Raw genomic sequence first — 25932 nt, 5'->3', positions numbered from 1 at the left:
CAGTCGATGATGGTTCTAGTCAATCCTTAATGGTAAGGCATGGGTTATTATCACACAAGGCTTCATTGTTGGTCAATGATGCATCTTTAATAGATGCTTGCAACACCTTTCTATTAAATGAATTTGAAAGTTTTCACATTAGGGTTTAGGATATTGACAATGGCAGAAATATTAGGATGAGCAGAAATATGAGCAAAAGTCGCGAGGAGACCCAAGTGGTACATGATCCGAATGCCATTAGAACGAAAGGGTGTGGGAAGCAATTAAAGTCATCTAAAGAGAAAGCAATGTCCCAATCTACCAGACACATGCCGCATTTGTAATGTTAGTAGCCACGACAAGAGGACTTGTCCAACATTGTGTGATAGGTAATGTATTTGTTAGATTATTTCTCCAAACTAATTTAACTCATTTTACAAGTTGTGTTGCACATTTCATATTACAAATTTTTTCAATCATTTCAGGTCGGATGGGTTAGATGACCCATATCACCCCCAAGTATTATTTTGATGGCACGTATAATGATGGGTTTACTAGTATTATCAATAACAACTATGACGATGTAAACGTCAATTTTAACAATTATTTCCCATGATGGTTTAGTTTATTTTAGGTTGATGTAAGATTAGTAATTTTCTATTTTAGTTGTTATGGATGTTAATATTGTTAGCGATCCATTTTGAATATTGTGTGACTATTTGATTAATAAGAACTATTATTCTTTAATGTAATGGTTATTAAGTTTAGACTATAATTTATTCAATTTAATTAGTATATTGTATTAAAAATAATTCAGTCACGTGATTTAATTTGAGGGTGGTTCAAGTGAGTTTAATTTTATTTGAGAAACGAGGGTTGACGTGATTTAATCAATAAAATTGTATATAAAATCACATGTAAAATAATATAAAATTAAGATTTTAATTATACTTTAAATTTTAAATATCATATTTTGATGAAAAGTAATAATTAATTTGTGATAATTTTAAAATCACATAAAGGGACGCCTCTTAACAAATCAATTGTTAAATTTATTATTAATTTATTTTTTATAAAATGCTCATATTATAATTAAAATTAGAAAAATTCTATTCACGGCCCGTATTTTTACTCTTCATAGCCCACACCTCCTCAAATTCCACAACAATTTTAAAATTCCTATTTTACCTCTCCCATAGCCCACAACTCACTTTCTCCCTCGATCGCCGACCTCTGCCTCGTTGTTCTCTTTCTCTCCCGCACACACACAAACACATATATATACACACACACATGCGATTGTCATTGCTGGATTGGCCACGGCGACTGATACACACACACTCTATTTCTCTCTCTCTCTCTCTCTATATATATATGCGAAGACACACACATATACAAAAAGCATGGCCGCGACCATGGCAGCAGTCGGGGAACCCAGGGTTCCTAGACTGGCCCGAGTCGAGGAACAATCAGTCGGGGAAGATGTTTTATTATTATTTTTTTATTTTAATTATTTTTTATTATAATAAAATAAAATAAAATAATTAAAAATAATACAAATAAATAAATTTTAAATATCTACAGTAATTATAATTTAATTGATTTTAAATTTTAAATCAATAAGATAAATTTTAAATCATGTGTATCTTTAAGTAATTTAATAAGATAAATTAATTAATTTTAAATTTTTTTAAGTATTAAAAATTCAACACAATGATTTAAAATTTAAAATTAGTTAAATTATAATTACTTAAAATACAGATATTTAAAATTTATTTATTTGTATTATCTGACAATTTATCTTTGGCAATTTTGATGGATGGTGATGAGCCAAAAATCAGAAATCTTCCTATCGATTCTTTTTTTTTTTTTTTTGCAATTGCACATGTAGTGTTTCTTTTTTTTTTTTTTTAATTTTCTGTTCATTAAATTATACTTTACTACTTTAGCGTTAATCTCCACACCTGGCGGTACAGAGAATTCTTTTTTTTTTTTTGCAATTGCACAAGTAATGTTTCTTTTTTTTTTTTTTTTGTTCATTAAATTATACTTTACTACTTTAGCGTTAGTTTTGATTTCTTTTATTATTGACTGCTACTTAGTTTTGGGTTTTTATTTACTCCATAGAAATTAATGGAAAAAAAAGATAGTTGAATTTTTCTATATGCCAATTATGTCTAAAATATATAAGACAAATGAGAAGACTCATAAATTTAATTATATTTGTTATTTTTCATATTAATTATATTTTTACACTTCACATTTTAAATATATGCTTGAGAATAATATGAAATCAATGATATTTTAAAAAAAGAGTAAAAGAATTTAAAAGGCCCAAAATTAAAAAAATAAAAAATTAATAAATACCGATTCGGGTTTCTGAAACCTGAACCAGGTTTGGACCCCAGCACCTCGCGGTGCGAAGGTTTGAAAATCGCGATGCAGAGGTTTGAGAAATCCCTATACCTCTCGGTGTGAGGGTTGTTAAAATCCTTACATCTCACGGTGCAGGGGCTGCTGAAACCCTCGCACCGCGAGATGCGAAGGTTTCCATGGCCACAACGATACTTTCGTGTGTGTGAGTGTGTATATATATAGGTGTGTGTATATACATATGTGTGTGTGTGTGCACGCTGGGTTCCATGGTCACGGCCATGTTGTGTGTGTATTTATATATTTATATAGATATGTGTGGGTTGGCTATGGTTGACCCAACAACTGTGTATATATATATATGTGTGTGTGTATATATGGTGTGGGAGAGAAAGAAACGTGAGATGACAGTCGACGATCAAGGGTGGTCGAAGGAGAGGGTTGGCTGTGAGGTAAAATAAGTATTTTAAAATTATTAAAAAATTTAATGAGATATGGACCGTAAAGAGTAATTTTATGAGATGCAGATACAATTCTCTTAAAATTAAGAAGAGACGTGTTGTTTTGATGTGCCTTGAGGGGGTATGTTATGGGGGGGCCAATTGTGGGCGGGGCCTATATTTTGAAGGAGGCAGGGCCCGCAACGGGCAACATAAGTTTGTCAACCACAGGTAATATAGCAATCCTGCAACATCAAATTATTTATCTTTAAAGTGCAATTTGTGCATTGTGAATGGTCAATTAAATCTCATATAACATATGGCTCTTAAAACTTCTGACGACCCTAACGTGGGTGGGGGGGTTGATAGAGAAATTTGTGTGCAAATCTATGAAGTTGCTACGAGGATGAATTTTCAATTTTCTCTCTCAAATAGCCAAAAAAGGAAAGTTTGTTCTCTTTCATCTATGTGGGAAACTTGTTTGAATTTCGTATCTTGCCAAGACTGCTCTGTGGGGGACGGGTTGTGTGAAAAGAGGGGCAATTTCAATTTGAATGACTCTGCCTTTCAAACTTCTTATTAGTTATCATTACGTCCAAATCAAAACCAGAAACCTAATAATAGAGTTTCCTTTCTTTGTTTAAGGACCATTATTATTATTATGATTTATGGTGGGGTTTGGTTGTCTTTCCACTTTTTCTGTCCTCTTTCATGGCGAAGATGAGTGGTGGTTGTCTTTGCGTTTTTTTCTTTCCTCTTTCATGGTGAAGATCGGTTCGGTTGCCCGGAAATTGATCGGTTCAAACAAGAAACTGCGGTGACGCGGCCCGATTTAAGGGAGGAGGAGAGTCGATAAGAGCAAGCCATTTGGCAGAACCCCGTCACGGTTTCCTGCTCTCTGTTGTTTGTCATATGTGACTGATCGTAGACACAGCAGCGAATATTGTTTGACTTCGTTACAAATAAAGAGAACTTCGCACAGATAGAGAGAGAGAGAGAGAGAGAGAGAGAGAGAGAGAGAGAGAGTTGTCGGTAAAAGAGGACCGGCGGAAGTAAAGTAGAGAGGGAGGAGAGATGGGGAACTGTTTTTCTGATGTGAAGGGTGGGCAACAGGCAGTCGGGGGGCCCCAGCGGAGCAGCCACCGAACCGCAATTAGCGGCAATGCCGGCGGCAATGACGCCGCCCATCTTTTCTTTCGGTCGAAGGGCCTTCACTCCCTTTATGCCCAAATTGAGGTATTTTCTTTCTTTTCTTTTTTTTGTGTGGTCGAATTGGATGCATAGAAAAGGAGAAAGGACTCACGCTTTTTGCGGCTTCTTCTTTCTTTTTCATCTTCCAAGCGGTGGAATATGGAATCTAGTAAAGCACGTTTGGCATCAATTTGTTTTCCAGGAAAAAAAAATTGTTCAACTAATATGAAGAGAGACCGTTCTTTGACCAAAAGAAAAGTTAAGATTTGGAGTTCCTTGTCTTTACTCTTTAGCATCAAGTGATAACAGATTCCTTCCTCGAACTACGAAAGTCATTCTTAAATTCCCTGTACTGTTTGGAATGGCCACTGCAATTTCCAATCATCTATGCAATTGGCATTATCAACTTGGATTTGAGAAACAGCGATGCTTATGCTGGGCCCAATATCTTGAGAGATGCTTTGAATGTTGTTGAAAAATAAGATGAGAAATAAGAGATTCAATCATGTTTAAATATAAAAAAAATTTAGGTGAAAAATCCTAAAAGAAAAAAATCACAGCCGTCAGGTCACAAAAGAAAAATATCACTATATAATAAAGTTTACAACTATAAAACTTAATATTCTTTCGCTAAAGCCAAGTCCCAATTATACACTTCCTATCTCTTACTAATCTTTCACAAGTGATTTGCACACTTTGAATAATAAATCAAGTATCCTATTTATAAACTAGTTTCTTGTTCACCAAGGTTAAGGTTTTCATGTCTAATAATAATTAACAACTGACTAGTAAATAGGATTGCACACTAAACAAGATACAAATATTAGGAATATGAAATAATCTTCAAGACTAATTAGGATTTTTCGTTGAAAATCTCAACAAATTTGATGGAAACCAATCATTTAATACTAATTATTCTTCTATACGTATGGTTTGATGGGCCAATACAAGTTCTGAACCAGTGTTAGCGCGCCTAGGCCCAAGATGCCTTGGGTTTAGGCCTTGGGTTTAGGCGTATCTGGACTTTTTTAATTACTTTTTAAGTTTTTATTTTATTATTATTTAAATTTATTATTTCAACTATAAATTTGACCATGAATAAAAAGACTACTACTTCAAATGCTCCAATTGAATTTGAACTAGATGGAGATGGAGAGGCAGATGATGTGGAAGAAGATATTAGAGATGATGGTTCTAATGATGAAAGTATTGTTCTTGATGATGAAGATGATTTTTATATTATTTAAAATACATAATTAATTAATCTTGATTAGGATTTAAGACCTATAAATTGTGTTAAAATTTAATTTAAGTTGACTTAAGGGCTTTTAAATTGCATCTTTTTGCATTTTTTATTGTTCTTTTCATTAGTATATGTTGAATTTTTTAATTTCTTTGATAACATACTTGTGAATATGTTATTAGGAGTTAAGACTCATTTTATACCTTATTCCTCAATAAAGATATTTATTTTTCTTTTAAAAATATTTATTTTTCTTTTTTTTTAAAGTTAGCATGCGCTTAGTTCCATCAGGCGCGCGCCTCGCCATGCTCTGCTCTTTAGACTCCAACGCCCTTTTGCACCTTGGACCTTTAATAACACTATTCTGAACTTTGACCATGGCAGGGCTCCCTTGAATTCAACCAAGAAAGATTTTTTTTTTTTTTTTAAATTTTGTTTTGTTCAATTCAAGCAGTACATCCCAAACTATTAAGACAAAAAAGGCTGGGTTTTGATTGTTTAAGATTTAGAGGGTTACCCCAGAGAAAATGCTATTAGGTTGATGGTTTTTGACCGTAATCTTGGCACACTACCTCTTATATCTCTGTTGGGTTCTATCTTCAGTCTCACTGTGCCAATTGCTGATCTTTGACTTAGAGTTTAAAATGTGATGTTGGTTGCTGGTAACATTTGACTTCAAAGTTTAAGAATGGCTTATTATCAGTTCATCTTTTTCGAGTAATAATGGTGAATGCAGGGAAAAGACAAATTATTGGCCTAATAGTGTATTTTGACTTTGGTATGCAGTTATCTTTATCAGCTTCGAAATTACTTGACCGTGATATAGCTTCCAAGGTAAACCTTTTCTTCAATGAACTGAAGTCATTGAATATGATTACTATATCTCCATTGGATATACATATTTTGTTGCCATGGGTGCAGTATGCTTATCTCTTCTTATGCTTTCTTATCATGGTTCCATTATTTATCCTCTTTTTCTTTTTCTTGCTTCGGACTGTCTTCACCTTTGTGGCTGATATGGTTTGCCCTCTCTAGTTGCTAAGGCCAAGCTTCCACATAATTTTCTGTTTTTGTTAGTTTGGTATCTGGCTGGGTGACTGTGCCACCATTTGGTGCATTGACTTTTGAGAAGTGATAACCTAAAATTGGAATAAACAAATAATTCAACCTAACAAAGTGCTTTAAGGCAAAAAATTTAGATAAATACTGATCACCCTTATTATTCTAATCACACTGGTTAATAACAGCTTTCACACTGGCCTCTTATGCCACAACCGATGTGAAAATTGCACATGAAAGGATAAACAAAATGATAATAGCATGTTTCTGCTAAAAATTTGAGAGTTTACAACTAACAAATAAGCCATTCATTTTGAATTACTTACCAGATTTAAGAACTGGTTTAATATCTGAGTATAAGAGTTGAGGTTGTTGCCATGGCTTAATATCTGAATATTTGTTCCAACTTCCATGGTTTGCCTAAGAGTCTGAACTGAAATCATTCTTTTATTTGTTTCTTTTCTTTCTTTTTATCATTATTTCAGAGCGATCCTATGGCTGTAGTCTATATGAAAAACAGAGATGGAACTCTGGAGGAACTTGGTCGCACAGAAGTAATAATGAACTGTTTGGAGCCTGAATGGATTGAGAAAATTAATGTTACTTATCAGTTTGAAATCGTTCAGCCGTTGGTGTAAGCTTTCTGCAGTTTTGATAACTTTCAGCTGCATTTGATAGCCTTCTCTATAGTTGACAATTTATTTTGATTATTCTCTCATTTTTTCAGCTTTCACATATATGATGTTGATACAAGATACCACAATTTACCTGTCAAGGTATGTTATGTTTCTGAAAGAAAATATGATTCTATCACGTTGATTTCAAATTAGTAGGCAACCCACATAGTGGAATAAAGGCTTGGTATGTTAGTCGTTGTATTCTGATTTCAAATCAACTAGCTTTATCTGAAGTTGGTTAGATTTATTTTCTGTTTGCCAGTACTTAATGATTTAGATGTATGATGTCCTAAATAACAACTGAATATTTGCCACAAGTAATTATAGCAAAGAAAAAATACACACATAAATATACTTCAGCTGACAATTTTATGCGTGAAGTGAACAAGAGATATTGTGTTAAAAGGATTATGTGAAATTGGTAGAGAATAATAACCTCAAAAATTATTTTGAAGGTAACCTAGTCATCAATCCTTGTGTGCTGGTTAGGCATAGTGATAATATGCTAAACGCTAGTACTTATTTTAATGGCTTCAACAGTAAGATATGTTAGCAAATGAGTTGATTTGTCCTGATATTATTTCCTTTTCTTGGTTATATTATTTCCTTTTCTTGGTTGATCAATTGTAAATTGTAATCTTTTATTTGATTGTAAATTGTAGATTAGAATCTTTTATTTTAAGCAGCTTCCTAATTTGTTTAAGGAAGATTGCTAAGTTAGAGAGTTGCCTAACTCATTTAGGCTAACTTAGGAAGGTATCCAACTTAGGAGATATCCTAAACTTGGCAACCTCTCTGTATATATCTTGTGTTCGGTTTTGCTATGTTGAATAGATTGAAAGTTTTTTCCTGGTCTTTTGACATGGTATCAGAGCCATAGGGTTTCGGTGATTGTTTGTAGCCGAGATACCTTGATCCAGTTTTTCCTTCCAACCATAGTATGGGCGACGTTGGAGAATCGGAAGGTACGACCGAAGTCACAGCCACAGGTGCTGTTACGGGGGGATCCAGCCATGGGATAAGTACTGGAGGAGAGCTTCCGATTATTCAAGCGGCTTATAGGTTGAGCGGAAAAAATTATCTCAAGTGGTCTCAATTAATCAAGACCTTCTTGAAAGGCAAGGGAAAATTGAGCCACTTGGAGGGAACCGGGCCTCAAAAGGAGGATCCCACGTACGCTGCATGGGATGAAGAAGACTCATTAGTCATGTCATGGCTTTGGAGTGTTATGAATCCAGAGATTAGCGATACCGTAATGTTTCTAACTACGGCTAAGGAGATATGGGATGCTATGAGGACTACCTACTCCAAAATCAATGATGCTGCACAGATTTATGAAATCAGAACAAAAGTGGCAGCAACAAAACAAGGCAACCGATCTGTTACTGAGTACTCTAATCTGTTGCAGATTTTGTGGCAAGAATTGGATCACTATCAGTGCATCCAGGTGAAGTGCAGCGAGGATGCAGTCATTCAAAAGAGATTTGTGGAGAAAGAACGGATCTATGACTTCTTAGCTGGGCTAAACTTGGAGTATGATGCTGTTAGGATCCAAATCCTAGGTAAATCTGACCTACCTTCTTTAAATGAAGTTATTGCTATTATTCGAGGGGAAGAAGGTAGGAGAGGAGTGATGTTAGAGAATCCACAGTTAGAGGGATCAGCATTACTCACTATAAAGGGGGCTGGTCGTGGAAGGTGGATTAAAGAAGATAGAAGACAGGCGGATTCAAATGGAAGTACCATAGATAGAGATAATTTGTGGTGCACTTTTTGCAAAAAACCGAGGCACACAGTTGATAAATGCTGGAAGCTCCATGGAAAACTAGTTAGAGGAGGACAACATCCACAATCTAAGCCTAATGGGCAGTCATATATGGCTAACAGTCAGCTGGGATCGGGAGAGATCAATGGCCCACAACAAGTGGACGGCAAAGGCATTGAACAAGCTGAGTTTATGGGGCTGAAACAAGAAGAAATTGAGAAGTTGAGGACCCTATTAGGCTCACTTGAGAAGGAACTAGGAGCAAGTTCTTCAAATCTTGCTCTCACAGGTATTACTCTCAATTCTTCTAGCTTAAAAGTTTCAGATTTAAGTTTTAAACCAGATTGGGTTCTTGACACTGGTGCCACCGACCATATGACCTATTCCTCCCAAAAATTCCTATCCTATAAGCCTTGTCCAAGCACCAAAAAGATTGTTCTGGCTGATGGATCCCTAACTACTGTTGTTGGAATAGGGGACATCAGTGTGAACAATCATTTGATCCTAAGAGATGTTCTTCATGTTCCTAAACTTTACCCCAACCTCATCTCTATTAAAAAACTGACTCAAGATGCTAATTGCCTTGCTATCTTCTCTCCAACCTCTTGTGAATTTCAGGAAAGGGACTCGAGGAAGATGATTGGGCATGCTAAGGTGAAAGAGGGGCTATACTATCTTGAAGGATTTAGTAAACTGAAATATGTTCCTCCTATGTCTTTTTTAGCTAAATCCAATAAGGATACCCTATGGCTTCATCATTTTTGCTTAGGGCATCCATCATTTGTGGTTCTTCAATCTATGTATCCCTCTTTGTTCAAGGGATTAGATAGTAGGGAATTTCAATGTGATATTTGTCAATTTGCTAAGCATAAAAGAGCTTCATTTCCTCTTAATAATACTCGAAGTGTTCTTCCTTTCAATTTAATTCATAGTGACATATGGGGTCCTTCTCCTATCCCTAACATTTCGGGTGCAAGGTGGTTTGTGTTATTTGTTGATGATTGTACCCGTGTAATGTGGTTATACCTTCTTAAAAACAAATCAGATGTTTGTTCCATTTTTCAAAATTTCTACACCATGATTAAAAACCAATTTGGTGTTGAAATCAAAAGAGTGAGAACCGACAATGCCAAGGATTTTTTCAATCAAACTCTCTCCCATTTCTTTCAAGAGAGAGGTGTGATCCATGAATCATCATGTGTTTATACTCCTCAGCAAAATGGGCTAGCTGAGAGGAAGAATGGTCACTTATTAACCGTTACAAGAGCATTGTTGTTTCATAATAATGTGCCTAAACACTATTGGGGAGAGGCTGTTCTAACTGCAGCTTATCTTATCAATAGGCTTCCTTCAAGAAACCTTGGTCTCAAAAGTCCAATTCAGCTTCTTACTCAAGGATTTCCAAACTTTGTTCCCACAGATTTGTGTCCTAAAGTGTTTGGCAGCTTAGTTTTTATTCATAACCATTCTCCTCATAGGGGAAAATTGGATCCTAGGGCCCTCAAATGTGTCTTTGTTGGCTATTCTCCTACTCAAAAGGGTTATAAATGTTTCCATCCTCCATCCAAAAAATTCTTTGTCTCAGCTGATGTTAAATTTGTGGAAGATCAGTCATATTTCCAGAATTTCTACACTCATGGGGAGACTGATTTCTTAGGTGGAAATGCAAAGGAGTTATATCTTCCTACTCTTCCATGTTCCTCTTCGACTTGTCCTAGATGTTCCTCCACTCTTTCAGCTTGTCCTAATCCTCAGGATTGTGCTAATACTGATGTAAGAGAAACTATTCAGTCACATCCTAAACCACTGAAAGTGTATACAAGAAAAAAGGCCCCAGAACTTCCATCTAAGCATGCTGAATTATCTAACTTAAGTCCTGATCAGTGCAGTCCAGCATCTGACTCCCACCAGAATTCTATTCCATCTTCTCCTGAAGCTAAACCTACTTCACCAGCATCTCTTCCAGTTGACCATCAGCCATCTACACTCAATTTAGATGATCTAGATGTCCCAATTGCCCTAAGGAAGGGAACCCGAGCCTGCACCCAGCATCCATTACACTTGTTTCTCAGTTATTCTAATCTGTCCCCAGCTTACAAGGCCTTCTTAACCAATGTCTCTTCCATACCAATTCCAAAAAACCTATCTGAAGCTTTAAGCAGTGAGAATTGGAAGGAAGCCATGAGAGTTGAGATGAATGCTCTTGAAAAGAACCGTACTTGGAATCTGGTAGAACTTCCTAAAGGCAAGAAACCAGTGGGATGTAGATGGGTTTTCACTGTCAAACACAAATCAGATGGCTCTCTAGAAAGGTACAAAGCTAGGTTGGTGTTCAAAGGTTATACCCAAACATATGACGTGGATTATCTTGAAACATTTGCTCCGGTGGCCAAAATGAACACTGTTCGGGTTCTATTATCATTGGCAGCCACTTTAAACTGGCCTTTGTATCAATATGATGTTAAAAATGCATTTTTACATGGTGACTTAGAGGAAGAGATTTATATGGAGGTTCCTCCTGGATTTGGGTTTCCTAATCAAGGAAAAAACTTAGCATGCCGCTTGAACAAAGCTCTCTATGGACTGAAACAGTCACCAAGAGCTTGGTTTGGGAGATTTGCCAAAGTAATGTTGGGTTTGGGCTATAAGCAAAGTCAAGGGGATCACACATTGTTTATCCACCACTCTCCAACTGGTAAACTAACTGCTTTGCTAGTGTATGTGGATGATATAATTGTGACAGGTGATGATCAAGATGGAATTGTAGCCTTGAAGGAGTGTTTGACTCAGGAATTTGAAATAAAGGAGCTCGGGAACTTAAAGTATTTTTTGGGCATTGAAGTGGCTAGGTTTAAGAAAGGTATTTTCATTTCTCAACATAAATATGTGTTAGATCTCTTGCAAGAAACCGGTATGCTAGGCTGCAGGGTTCTTGATACTCCAATTGAGCAAAATCATCGAATTAGTGAAGACATGGAGGGAGGTGCTGTTAATAAAGAGTCTTACCAACGGTTAGTAGGAAGGCTAATCTATCTCTCTCATACTCGGCCGGATATTGCATATGCTGTGGGAGTAGTAAGTCAATTTATGCATAGTCCAAAGGAGGGTCATCTTAAAGCTGAGCATCGTATTCTTCATTACCTTAAGAGTGCTCCTGGTAAAGGTATTTTATTTAAGACGGGTGGCCCTATGTCTTTGGAAGCCTATACGGATGCCGACTATGCTGGTTCCCTTGTTGATAGGCGGTCCACCTCCGGTTATTGCACATTTCTAGGTGGCAATCTTGTTACTTGGCGTAGTAAGAAACAAAATGTGGTGGCAAGGTCTAGTGCTGAAGCTGAGTTTCGATCTATGGCATTGGGAATTTGTGAGTTATTATGGCTCAAGATTATTTTAGATGACTTACGGATTCGGTGGACAGCTCCTATGAGATTATATTGTGACAACAAATCGGCCATTAACATTGCTCACAACCCGGTTCAACATGATAGGACCAAACATGTTGAGGTGGATCGACACTTCATTAAAGAGAAGCTTGACAATGGCTTAATTTGTACTCCTTTCATTCCTACTGGTGGATAGCTTGCTGATGTCTTTACCAAAGGCTTATCGGGTGGTGTTTTTCACAAGATCCTCAGCAAGATGGGAATGTATGACATACACTCTCCATCTTGAGGGGGAGTGTTAGCAAATGAGTTGATTTGTCCTGATATTATTTCCTTTTCTTGGTTATATTATTTCCTTTTCTTGGTTGATTGATTGTAAATTGTAATCTTTTATTTGATTGTAAATTGTAGATTAGAATCTTTTATTTTAAGCAGCTTCCTAATTTGTTTAAGGAAGATTGCTAAGTTAGAGAGTTGCCTAACTCATTTAGGCTAACTTAGGAAGGTATCCAACATAGGAGATATCCTAAACTTGGCAACCTCTCTGTATATATCTTGTGTTCGGTTTTGCTATGTTGAATAGATTGGAAGTTTTTTCCTGGTCTTTTGACAAGATATACACTTGTCCCACTTTTCAATTCTCATCTCCCTTGGCTATATATGTATAATTATATTTATATTTATTGTTAGCATTCATTGAACTCAAAAGGAGATTTCATTGGATGTTAAATAGGTTTGTCTCTAATTTCAGGTGCATAACTTAAGGTCAGATGTGTCTATAATCAGTTGTTTTCCCTCCCTTATTAAGTTTTCAAATTGTTAGCAGCTGTTCATATTTAGAAGGGAAGATAAAATTGCTGGAGGCATTTTTCTTAATTTTATTGGTGTCCTGCAGATGCTGAAGTTGAAAGATCAAGAATTTCTTGGTGAGGCTAATTGCGTCCTCTCGGAGGTAAGTTGCCTTAAAATTATGATAAAGTTATTTTTATTGCCTACGGTGTATAAAGATGACTTTCTGACCCTTGCTTTTATCATGTCCTATGTGCATAATAGAGGTGTGTATGTGTCTAGATGTTACTTTTCTATTTATTTGAACATCCAATGATGATATAGTTGAATTGCTCGATTAGTTTCAAAAGAGGCATTTCCTATGCTTACTCTATCTGAACACGTCTTGGAGATTTCACTTGTGGTAGTCTTGCCCACCCCCTTCCTCTTCCCCCCCCCCCCCCCCCCCCCACCCAAAAAAAATAAAAAAATAAAAAACTAAAGGAAAAAAAAAAATCAAATGGAGATTCTTATGTTCCAGGGCTTACAGTAGAATATGTCTGATCTTTTCTTTTGTGAACTCATGGCAGATAGTGACTAAACAAAGTCCAAATTTAACCCTACATCTTCAGAATAAAAATGGGCGAAGTGGGCTAAAAAATTTGGGGACCCTTTCTGTACATGCAGAGGAAACTGTTGCTTCAAGGATTGCATTTGAGATCACATTTCGCTGTTCGCAGTTGGTGAACAAGGATTTACTTTCCAAAAGTGTATGTATATAAGGATGACGGTTTCTAAGTTTTAAGGTTAGCAGCTTTAACTTTTCTTTCTCTATGCTCCTTTTAGGATCCTTTCTTAAGAATATCGAGGCTTGTTGAGAATGGAGGTTCTGTTCCAATTTGCAAGACAGAAGTATTGAACAACAACTTGAATCCAATTTGGAAGCCGCTATCTCTAACTATGCAGCAACTTGGAAGCAAGGTGAGATTTTGAGCTTCTTCTGGTATGAGACCGAAACCAATTTGTTTTTTCAGGTTTGATATCCTTGGCTGTCATGTTTTTTTAGCAACAAGGAACTTAAAAGCTGCTTTAATGAGTGGTCTTGGGTTTGAGTCATTGACTCCTCTATTATTATAAGCTAAGAGAGGAAGGATTTCTATTTCACCATGAATGAAACAACATGACTCCTCTCTTTTTATAGAGGGAGGATACAACAAATTAAGATATTTTAATTCTAAACTATAATCAATCAATCAAAGATTTAGGCCACTAATCAAGGGATTTGTCTCCTTTCCCACAATCAAGGGATTTGTCTCCTTTCCATTTCAACACTTCCCCTCAAGCTGGCTTGAAGATATCTTCCATGACAAGCTTGCTTACTAGATTTTCAAATTGTTTCTTATGTAACCCCTTTGTGAGGACATCAACAACTTGATCAATTGTTGGAATGTAAGGCATACAAATTATCCCATTGTCAAGTTTCTCCTTGATAAAATGCTTATCCACCTCTGCATGTTTTGTTTTGTCATGGAGAATTGGATTGTGAGCAATGGAGATTGCAGCTTTGTTGTCACAGTAAACCTTTGTCGGTAAGAAAATAAGAACCTTCAAGTCCTATAGTAATCTTTTTATCCACATAACCTCACAAATCCTGTGGGCTAAAGAACGGAATTCGACTTCAGCACTACTTCTGGCTACTATATTCTGTTTCTTGCTCCTCCAAGTGACAAGATTACCTCTCACGAAGGTGCAATAGCCTGAAGTAGATCTTCTATCTGTAATGCTGCCTGCCCAATTTGCGTCGGTATAGGCCTTTATGTGTAGGTGCCCTCGTTTTTTGAAGAACAATCCTTTTCTAGGCGGTTCCCTTTAGATACCTTAGGATTCTGTTGGCAGCTTCAAAATGCTCTGAACCTCGCAAATGCATAAATTGACTTATAACATTCACTGCAAAAGCTATATTAGGTCGGGTGTGAGATAAATAGATGAGTCTATCCACAAATCTTTGGTATTTCTCTCTATTTACCACATCTTTGGCTTCGGCAGGTTGTAGCTTTAAGTTGAGTTCTATGCGAGTTTCAGCTATCTTGCATCTAAGCATTCTTGTTTCATTAAGCAAATCCAGAACATACTTATGTTGGTTGACAAAGATTCCCTCATTAGATCTTGCAAATTCCATCCCAAGGAAGTACTTTAGGGGGCCCAAGTCCTTGATCTCGAACTCATGAGCTAGTTTCCTCTTTAGTTCTTCAATCTTTCCCCTGTCATCATCAGTCATTATTATATTATCCGCATAGACAATTATAATTGCCCTCTTACCTGTCACTAGAGTGTTTGAAGAACATTGTGTGGTTTGCTTGGCTCTGAGTATAACCATAGCTCTTTACCGCTTTTCCAAACCTTTCAAACCATGTTCTTGGAGACTATTTTAGACCATACAAGGATTTTTTAGATGGCATACCTTGTTGGTACCAAGGCTCATCTCAAATCCAGGTGGGAGGTCCATAAACACTTCTTCCTCTAAATTGCCATTTGAGAAGACATTCTTCACATCAAGTTGGTGTAGAGGCCGATTAAAATTCAGCGCGAGAGAGAAGAGAACTCGAATAGAGTTTATCTTTGCCATTGGAGCAAAGTTCTCTTGGTAGTTGATGCCATATGTTTGGGTGAACCCCTTGGCAACAAGCCTTGCCTTGTATCTCTCTATGCTCCCATCTGCTTTACATTTTGCAGTTAAGACCCACTTATAGCCTACAGTTATTTTACTTCTTGGTAACTTCACAATCTCCCAAGTCCCATTTTTGTCCAGAGCATTCATCTCTTCCTTTACCGCTAGCTTCCAATCTGGGTCACCAAGGGGATCTTGAATAGTTCTTGAAACATGTAGGTTAGAAATCTTGGAAAGAAAGGCTTTATAGTGATTAGACAGTTTTTGATATGACAAGTATTTAGCAATCGGGTGTTTGGTATAAGATCTCACTCCTTTTCTAGTAGCAATAGGGGCATCAAGATCGGACAAGTCAAATAAGAAAGAATTTGAAGGAGTGAGTTTAGAGTTACCTTGAGAAGAAGAAAAATCATCATTCGGAGATGCCGATTGTTCAATTGTTAGAGGAATATTCAGATTGATAGTATTCTTTTGAGTTTGCCTTCTCGTATAAAATTGAAGCTTTGGTTTTGGATCATTTTGATCCATTTGTGATAATTTCTCCCTTGGTTCCAATCCCATCATGCTGGGCACCTGTGAACCAAATACATCAAATTCCTTACTATTTGTTTCCTTGAATTGTTTATTAGGGTGTAGTGGAGTATCAAACATGGTTGGAAGCGGATCATAGATTTTTAAAGAAGTATCGTCATCAACATGAAGATTCAAAAATTTATCTTCTTCCACAATATTTTATATTCTCCCCCTGAAGATGATTTTTGAAAAAATAAGGTTGAGTCTCGAGAAAAGACACATCCATACTTAAATAAGTTTTTTTGGTCATAGGATTAAAGCATCTGTATCCTTTTTTATTGGGAGCATAGCCTAGAAAAATACATTTTCTAGTTGTAGGATCTAATTTGGAACGTAATATTTGTGGAACATAAACAAAACAAGTGCATCTAAAGACCTTTAAGGGTAACTTAGAATATAGCCGGCACATGGGAAATAATTTTTTTTTAAAGAATGTAAAGGAGTTTCAAAGTTTAGAACAAGAGTGGGCATTTGATTGATAAGATTGGAAGCAGTTAAAATCGCATCACTCACAGGGTATTTGGGAATGTTCATGGAAAACATATTAGCCCTGTCTACTTCATGTAAATGTCTATTTTTGCGTTCAACAATATCATTTTGTTGGGGGGTTTCACGACATGTGGATTGATGTAAAATTTCTTTTTCTTTTTAAAAAACTTCCAAAGATTCATTAAAATATTCAGTTCCATTATTTGATTGAAGAATATAAATTTTTGTGTTAAATTGAGCTTCAATCATATGAAAGAAATCCTTGAAAATTCAAGACACGTTTGATTTCATTGCAAGTAAGTAAACCTAACAAAGTCTAGTATGATTATCAATAAAAGTTACAAATCACCTTTTGCCACATAAAGTGAAAACCTTTGAGGGTCCCAAACGTCACTATGTATCAAATAGAATGGTTTTGAAGGGCAGTAGGGTTTTGAAATAAATTTAACACGATGATCTTCAAATAAGTGACAACTTTCACATTAAAACATAGAAGGATCCACTCCTTTAAACAACTTAAGGAATAAATGTTTTAAGTAAGGAAAACTAAGATGGCATAACCTAAGATATCATTGCATTATTTGAGTAGAAACAGAAGTATAACTAGTACCACTCAATCCGTGAGTTTTTTTATGACGAAAGACATTCCTGTCCAAATATTAGAGTCTGTTTATCTCTCTAGCACTGTCAATCGTCTTTCTTGAGTTTTGGTCTTAAAAAGTATAGTAGGAATAAAAAAAGATAACATGACAGTTAGAGTCTTTTGAAAGTTTACTGACAGACAAAAGATTGAAGGCAAGTTTAAGAACATGAAGTATTGATTGAAGATCAATACTGTTAGAGAGTTTAATGAGACATTTACCTGCAATAGATGAAAGACTATCATAGGCTATTCTTATTTTTTCACTATCAAAACAAGAAATATACGAGTTAAATAGATGTGATAAGCCAATCATATGATCAAATGCTCCTAAATCAATGATTTAGGAAATTGATTTAAAGGAACTAGATAGGGCAAATGAATTTCTACTTGAATAGGGCAATGAACAATTGGGTGTACCAGGTGATAGATTGGGCTTTAGCAGTCTCAAAAATTGATCAATCTGCTCTTTGTTGAATGGTCCCGCTTCAACTTCATTAGCAGTGGGTTGGGAGCGCTTCTGTTGGACTTTCAATTGGCTGGTTTTCCATGAAGCACCTAGCAAGTTTCTTGAGTATGGTGTGGTTTGTTGCAGTGCTCACACCAAACACTAGGCTTCTCTTCATTTTTTTGATGACAAGAAATATGTCGTCCACCGGCATTAGCGTTAGCAGTAACAAACGCCATATTTTCGAATAGCCCACTTGCGCCACTATTCTTCTTTGCCCAACATAACAATTCATCATCTTTTTTCGTGCGTGCTTCTGAAAAAGCTTCGCTTAGTGACAAAAGAGTATTTCTTCCAATGATCCTTCATCGGACTTCATCAAACTCAACGTTGGGTTCGGCAAGGAATTTAAACACCCGGTTAGCATCGACCATTTGTTGATAATGTTTGCAATCATCAAGACTTTTCCACTCATAAGTATTGAAGAGATCCAAATCCTAGCATATACGCTTCAAAGAATTGAAGTATGTGGTGACGGTGCCGCTGCCTTGCCGAATCTCATCGAGCTTCAAATTAAGTTCGTAGATTTGGGATTGATTGCCCAAATCGGAGAACATGGCGGTAACTTTATCCCACAGCTCCTTTGCTGTAGAAAAACACATGTAGTTTGGGCTAATCTCTTCCTCCATGGAGTTCACAAGCCACGTCATCACCATTGAATTCTTTGCATCCCAAATTTCATACATTTGGTCCTTATTGTCAAGAGTTGGTGTAGCACAGGTCAAGTAACCGATCTTTCCCCGTCCTCGAATGTACATACGAACAGATTGAGACCAACGTAGAAAATTGGTGCCACTAAGATAAATAGTAGTAATTTGTACCGGGTGTGAGTCGGAGGAGACTTGAGGGACTTGGAACTGAACTTGATCAGACTGTGGCTGATGGGCAGGAGCAGTTGATGGTGGCGAAAGAGGCAGTAAGAACAGCACCAAGAGAAAGATCAGATCTGGTTATCAACAAAGACCAGATCTGGTGTGTTGTCAGGCAAGGATCCGGGGACCAACGATGCTTGACAGGAGCAGTGACAACAACTGAGATAGGCTGCCTGGCTTAAGGTTTGATGGTGTAAGGATGACTTCCTTGCTCTGATACCATATAATCTAAGAGAAGAAGAATTTCTATTTCACCATGAATGAAACAACATGACTTCTCTCTTTTTGTAGAGGGAGGATACAACAAATTATGATATTTTAATTCTAAACCATAATCAATCAATCAAAGATTTAGGCCACAAATCAAGGGATTGGAGCCAATCCCCCACAATTAAGGGATTGGGGCCAATACCCACTAATCAAGGGATTTGTCTCCTTTCCATTTCAACACTTATTATGTTAGGATTTTAAATGAAAAGCCCTAGAGATGAATTGTAACTGAAAAGCAACATCATTTTCAGAAATTGTAAAATGAAACCAAAATGAAGCTGATGCAGATGACTGCTACTTTTTATTTCCAGATGTTAACTGATAAGAGTTCACTTTGTGCAGGATAACCCATTAGTTATTGAGTGTTTCGATTTCAACAACAGTGGTAATCATGGACTTATTGGGTAACTGTCGAACGAATAAGCATTTTACTTTCTTTTTTATTTCCTGTTTAAGATTATATTTTCAACCATCAGTCTAATAGGTTTAGTATTTCATATTTTCTGGATCATAACATCTAAAATTATATGTAATCTATTTTTGACAGTAAGGTTCAGAAATCAATTGTGGATCTAGAAAAACTTCACAAAGAAAAGACTGGTGCAAATTTTATCTTGCCATCTTCTCGTCACCATGGTCATGAGAAGGTATTGTTATATAGTCAGAAGATTTCAGCAACGTGCGCATGCTTGGTGTCAGTTTTATGTCTGAAGGTACCTTTTATTTATCTGTAGGTTCTGAAGAGTCAACTGTTTGTGGATGGATTTCGTGAGAAGAAAGTGTACAGTTTCCTTGATTATGTTTCTAGTGGATTTGAGCTGAACTTTATGGTAGCTGTTGATTTCACTGGTGATTAATTTTTGACCATTAAGGAAACTGCTATTAGGCACACATAGAAACATAAGGCTAAAATATTTATTTTTGTGATTCACTTGACTTGTTTTAAACAATGAAGTTTGAATTTTGACCAGCTTCAAATGGAAATCCTCGAAGTCCAGATTCCTTGCACTACATTGATCCTGCAGGGCGGTTGAATGCTTACCAGCAGGTAAGCCTGTGCTGCCTTGGCTTTGTTAAATCAGGGATTCCCTCTTTATGTATGGAATTTTACATTACTTAGTTGTAAGGATAGTAGAACCACCATGAAGAGAAAAAAACATATATCTCTGGAGGTTTCCTGCTGTATGACCTGTAGTATAATTGATAATTCTACAACCCAAAGGCATAGAATAGACCATTGCAGTTATTGAAAGTGATCAACATGATAACATGTGGTGCAACTGGTCTCTGGGGGCACACCCTGATGGTTATCCCAATAAAATATGCCAGCCTAATAAGAAATTACCAACTTTGTTCTTTACAAGGTATAAGCAAAAACTGGAAAAAAAAAAAAAAAATGAAGTGCAACAGAGTGATCGTAGCCATCAGCACTAGTTCTTTTTATAATCTAAAAGCTACGGGACAGTGAATTGATTAAAAAAGGTTGCATATGTAATGTTGTTGCTCTAGAGAGATTTATGGTTGATGCATATGTAATGTAGTTGCTAAAACAATTGCTGGATGATGCATTAACTGAGTTCTAAAGCCAACTAGTCATGTTTGTTAAGAAAGGGTCAATTCATCTTTAGGCTATTAACATCCAAACTGCCCTTGAAATTTATTTTACATAGAGCCTTTCAATTTCTTTTTCAAAGCTAATAGGGAAAAGAAGTTATTATACCTTGGGTGCGTAATTATTGATTTAACTCCTTACAGGCTATAATGGAGGTAGGGGAGGTCCTACAGTTTTATGACTCTGATAGACGCTTTCCTGCTTGGGGATTTGGTGGGAAGACATATGATGGTTCAGTATCTCATTGCTTTAACTTGAATGGAAGTGCAAGTGACTCCGAGGTAGATCTCTCTTGCAAGCATAATCATCTGTCTTTTAAATAATCTCTCTTGTAAGCTTCCTGTATTATTCTAAGTAATTAAGTACCTACAAGGGTTAATTATTATGTTTAATGCCTGGAAACATCAGAACCACTGATCTGTGCATAGGAGAGTGGTATTGATTTTCAGTGGGATTTTGTTGTTGCACTCTCCAGTGTGATGAAGTAATGTTGTTACCAACAATAATTCATAAAACATGTATGATAGCTGCAATTTCCATAGCACCCGCATGCACACAATCGTGACAGTTGTCCCTTTTCTTTTTAACAGGTTGAAGGAATAGAAGGCATCATGGCTGCTTATTCCAGTGCTTTGTACAATATCTCACTTTCTGGGCCCACTTTATTTGGTCAAGTGATCAACAAAGCTGCAGAAATTGCAACTCATTCCCTCTCTCACAATATCAGCAAGTATTTTGTCTTGCTTATTATAACGGTACAGGTTAAATGATATAGAATTTCATGGTGTGTCTTCTTCCTTTATTGGTGTATTGAAATAGTTGCATTATCTTTACAGGATGGAGTCCTTACTGATCTCCAGGAAACTAAAAATGCTTTAGTTAGGGCATCTGATCTACCCCTTTCGGTTCTTATTGTAGGAGTTGGCAATGCAGATTTTAAACAAATGGAGGTATCCATCTTTCTACAGTAAATTACTGAAGCAATGTCAACTCTTTTGTATTAACATAACAGTTCACTACCTTTTCTTAAGAATGCGAAATTTATTCCTGAAATATCCAACTTATGGCGTCGTATAATTCTTGCTTTGTGGCAGATCCTTGATGCGGACAATGGACAAAGATTGGAGAGTTCAACAGGACGGATAGCTACAAGAGACATTGTGCAGTTTGTTCCATTGCGTGAAATATATGGTGAGTGGATGCTTAGTTTGGAGAATTGATTGGTTTAGAGTTTTTTCCTCATGCAGGCAGGAATGTTACTGGAATCTTGTACAATTCTCTCTTTAATGCTCTTGAATTTGTTTTCTTAAATTAAGTAATTAACCATTTAATTTTAAATTATATCATAGGTGTGAATTAGACAAAAAAGAAAAAACTTTGACCAAGTCAACCGTTGCATTTGACTAACAGTATTTTAATAGGAGGGGATAAAATGTCACAAAAATTTATATATAAAAGAAGTTTAAGTGACTTTTATTACATTGAGAAATGTCAACTGTATTTTAATCATTTCTGCAATTTGCGACTTCAGTGTATCATAATTTTCACATATAACTAAGTGTGTTAGGACCAAAGGTGGAGCTTCGTGTTGTTTAAAGCAAATTGAAGCATGGGTACCTAATCTAATACCATTATAAATATAGAATTTCTGATTGATGGTTATATGATGAATCTGTTTGCTTAATGTAGGGGATATCAGGCTTTAAATTATTTTCATATTTCCAACCAACCTCATTAACAGCACGTTATTATTTTTAAAGAGTACTGCTGTTGAAAATAGCTATATATGAAACTTGGAACTAGTCAACAAGTCCGTATGAACTGAACTGAAATCACCTTCAAGCTGACTGGTTCATCATGCCTTACCTAACACACACTCAAGCTTTTGGCTTTGGTTGGAATTAGCAGAAAATCAAACTCAAGCTAAACTCAAGGTTGGATTTGGTTTAGGATTAGGAAATATAATCTTGAAGTAAAGAGCTCATGCTGTCAATCTCAAGAAGACAGGTTCAGTCTTGGAGTCGTGTCAGAGGGCTATTTCTTAACCTGAATTTCCTGTTTGTATGGCACTAAGGTCCACATCCTAGTCTCAGCCAACTTTTGACACCTGCAATGCACACAACAGCACAGAGGCACAACACTTTATAGGACAACCTTCCAACCTCTATTAGTTAGCAGAGTAGGTTGGGGCTAACACTCTTTGCCTGGATTCACACCCATGACCAAACTATAAATAGGCACAAGTTACGTGCCAACCATGTGTCTTGCAGTTGACAACCCCAACTGCTAGGTAGTGACTTTGTTGACATCCCCAACTGCCTAAGGATGTCTGGAGAAGCAGGATCTGTGTGAGAATATGTCTCTAACCAACACAAGCAACTGCTGAGTGTGGCAGGAGCGTGCCCATGAGCAACCATCCTGTGCCAGCTATGCCTGTGCATCAGTTTGGCATAGGGTCACGCAACTCTTGCACCTATTTGGAAAACCACCTCATCTGCTGTTTAGGCACGACGTGCCATTGCTTGCTAGAGTCTATGTTTGACAGGGTCTATTTGTTGTCTTGGTTATGAATTAGGGAAACTGGCTTTGTGATCTTTTGCTGTCACCCTAGCTAACAAGATTGACTACTTTCTGCAGGTGGGCAGATATCCGTTGTTCAGAGTCTATTGGAAGAGCTACCTGGTCAGTTCTTGACTTACATGAGCAGCAGAGACATCATACCACATTCTGCCAATGCCCCTCCTGCTCATGACCATCGTCCATACGGGGTCTAAACCTTTATATTAGGAACATCATAAATTGGAGGCTAAAAGTGGCTTTTGCTTGTTTGGTTATGATTTTCATTTCTGATTTTCTGTGCTTTTACAAAACTGGTTTACCAAATGCATTTTCTTGAACTTGTGTAGTTTTGAAACTAAAACCATAACCAAATGAGCCGTGAATGCCTCTTGTGTGATGACTTCACTTTTGTGTGTATATGAATGAAAGTGAAGGAGTAGGAAAGAATTGTTCATGGTTGCATGGGACTGTAGATTGGGGAACATCTGTGAAGTACTTTAATCCCAATAGATGCTACTTCTTGTATGTAGACAAATCGACTGGTTATCCTTTCTAAATTTCTGTATTGTTTCTTAGGCATAAATAATAATTGTATTATTTGTTATTCAGTTCAAAATTTCTTTAAAATTATAAATAAATTTGACTAGGTGCGTGAAATAGATAGGTCCTAAAATGTTTGGTAGTTAAACGTTAATATTTGTAAAATATATATGTAAAGATATCATTATAGTTGTGATTATATAAAAATAGATAAAATTAAAAATGAAATTATTTGTAATATGATTAAAGTAACATTTGTTAAAGAATTAGATATCTTATTTAATGTGATTTAATTAAATTAAAAAATTAACAAATGCACTTGCAAGGATCTTGGAATTGTCGAAAAAAAAAATGAACTTTTTAAAGGATGATATTGGAATTAAAAATTATAATTATTACGATTAAAGTGATTAAGAAGTTATAATTATATAATTGATTGTATTTAATTGTTAAAATAATAAATTTTATTAGTATTTTAATTATCAAATTAGTCACTTAGATATTATAATATATAGAAGAAGATATTATATCACTCATATTTTAACACAAAAGTATCAAAATTCAATTAGAACAAGCAAATCTTCCATGATAGATTAGATGTAACGAGAGGGGGTATCTATTAAGAAATAAATATTTTTATTGATAAGAAGACAAAAAGCATTGTGAATGTGTAATTTTTTTTCTTTTTTGTCTTCCTCTATAGTTATTAGTCGTCGTGGTGATCCATAGAGTATTGAATTAAAACAATAACTAAAAAAAATAAAACAAAAAAAATCAATAACTAAATTCTATTATAAATTCTCATAATATTTTCCTCTTATTCTTAACTTTTAGTTGTTCTTTTTCTGTTTTTTGTTTCAATATAAAAATTGAGCATGTTTTGTTTGATAACAATTTGTTTTCCTTTCAATATTTTCAAAATAAAAATTATGCACATAATAATGATGGAGATGCAGGGGATCGAACCCTGTACCTCTCGCATGCAAAGCGAGCGCTCTACCATTTGAGCTACATCCCCTGCGCTTTGGGTATATTTATATATGTATTTATATTCAGATTATGAGACAGCAAAAGATAATTCCTTGTTATAACTTCACTGAGAAAACAAGAACGCCTTCCATACCCACGTGACTTAATATACTCCACATATAAGTTACACCATTTAAACTCTTTAAATCCAATGGTGCTATTATGACAAAATAATAAAGCTTCTTAAATATCATATATTGAATTTTATATTACAATATAAAAATATCACTAAATTTTACTTTATAATAAAAAAGTTACTAAAATTTAATTTAATATATTATTTTATAACTATCATTAATTATCGTTACAAGAGGATAATAAAATATTGATGCGTCTAACAAAGTGAACGATTAAACAATACAAACAATCACTAAATTTTATATTAAAATACAAAACGTCAACATTTCATTAATTTTTTTTCTAATTATAATTGACGATATTGTATATTAAATTAAAGTTGAGTGATATTTAACTATAGAGTCGTTCTATAGGGCTCTACCGAGCGGCTCACAGAAAAGGATAAAAAAGACGATTTTGCCCCACCCACTTTGCAAATTTGCAAAGCTGGCCATTGTCCCTCCCTTTCTGTGCGTCTCCCTTGCCATGGTCGCTGCCCCGCCTTGCCTTGCCTCACTGCGCCTCGCGAGGCGGCCATGGCAAAGAGACGATGGAGATGAGACGAGGCAAGGCGATGGTAGCAAGACGTGGCGGAAAGGCAAGGTGATGGCCGTGGAAGGGGAGACATAGAGTAAGGAGGAGAATCCATGGAAGGGGAGGGAGAAAACAGGGGCGTGGGGGCAAAATTGACTTCTTGCCCCCTTTCAGTAAACCTATCGATAAGTCGTTCTATTGGGCTTTCTAGCATTTTTCTTAATTATAAATTAAAATTTAATAACTTTTTTATATTTTAATATAAAATTTAACGACTATTTACACTAATTTAATCTCCCAAACGCCTTCCATACACACTTGTACTGTATCCCTAAGCTAGAGTCGCATGTAGAGTAATAATTCTTCATCCAGCTGGTTCCTTCATCATTGAGCCACTGTTATGATTTTAAACCCTTTTTGAGATAGAAACAAAAAAAAAGAAAAAAAATCCAACACATTGTTACGCAGCTAAATTTGTGGCCTGCTGCTAAGAGCAAGAGCAATGAGACAGAGCAAATTCCATCAGGTTTCAAATGCACTATAAACTGCCAATTCACATATAAATTTCCTAAGTTCCAAATCTACACAGAAAAAGCTTACACCGATGCTCATGGGAAAAACTGAAGGAAGATAAATCAAA

At 35.9% G+C, this 25932-nt stretch overlaps 2 protein-coding genes and 1 non-coding gene across 6 annotated transcripts in view; 2 read left to right on the top strand and 1 right to left on the bottom strand.

Moving 5' to 3' along the window:
- LOC127801254 (protein BONZAI 3-like) overlaps positions 1–23607 on the top strand; it is a 47588-nt gene extending 23981 nt beyond the window's left edge. For all 4 annotated transcript variants that reach the window (XM_052336194.1, XM_052336192.1, XM_052336193.1 and 1 more), the window contains one exon: positions 23290–23607. The gene's annotated coding sequence lies outside the window, so the exon portion shown is untranslated. The remainder of the gene's footprint in view (positions 1–23289) is intronic.
- LOC127801255 (protein BONZAI 3) lies at positions 3279–23607 on the top strand. The gene is made up of 16 exons (XM_052336195.1): positions 3279–4028; positions 6013–6060; positions 6771–6919; positions 7013–7061; positions 13009–13065; positions 13472–13651; positions 13728–13862; positions 19244–19305; positions 19449–19548; positions 19636–19750; positions 19873–19949; positions 20657–20794; positions 21104–21268; positions 21350–21463; positions 21608–21704; positions 23151–23607. Exons 1-16 carry the CDS (start codon positions 3867–3869, stop codon positions 23285–23287), a joined length of 1785 nt encoding a protein of 594 aa, XP_052192155.1. The 5' UTR covers positions 3279–3866; the 3' UTR covers positions 23288–23607.
- A 950-nt stretch (positions 23608–24557) lies between these two features.
- TRNAA-UGC (transfer RNA alanine (anticodon UGC)) lies at positions 24558–24630 on the bottom strand. The gene has a single exon. It is a non-coding gene; the product is annotated as a tRNA-Ala (tRNA).
- Positions 24631–25932: the final 1302 nt, after the last annotated feature.

This window comes from Diospyros lotus, chromosome 5 (assembly GCF_014633365.1).
Source record: "Diospyros lotus cultivar Yz01 chromosome 5, ASM1463336v1, whole genome shotgun sequence".
NCBI lineage: Eukaryota > Viridiplantae > Streptophyta > Magnoliopsida > Ericales > Ebenaceae > Diospyros > Diospyros lotus.
Note: the sequence above shows the minus strand (reverse complement) of the source record. Positions and strands in the feature narration are given on the sequence as shown.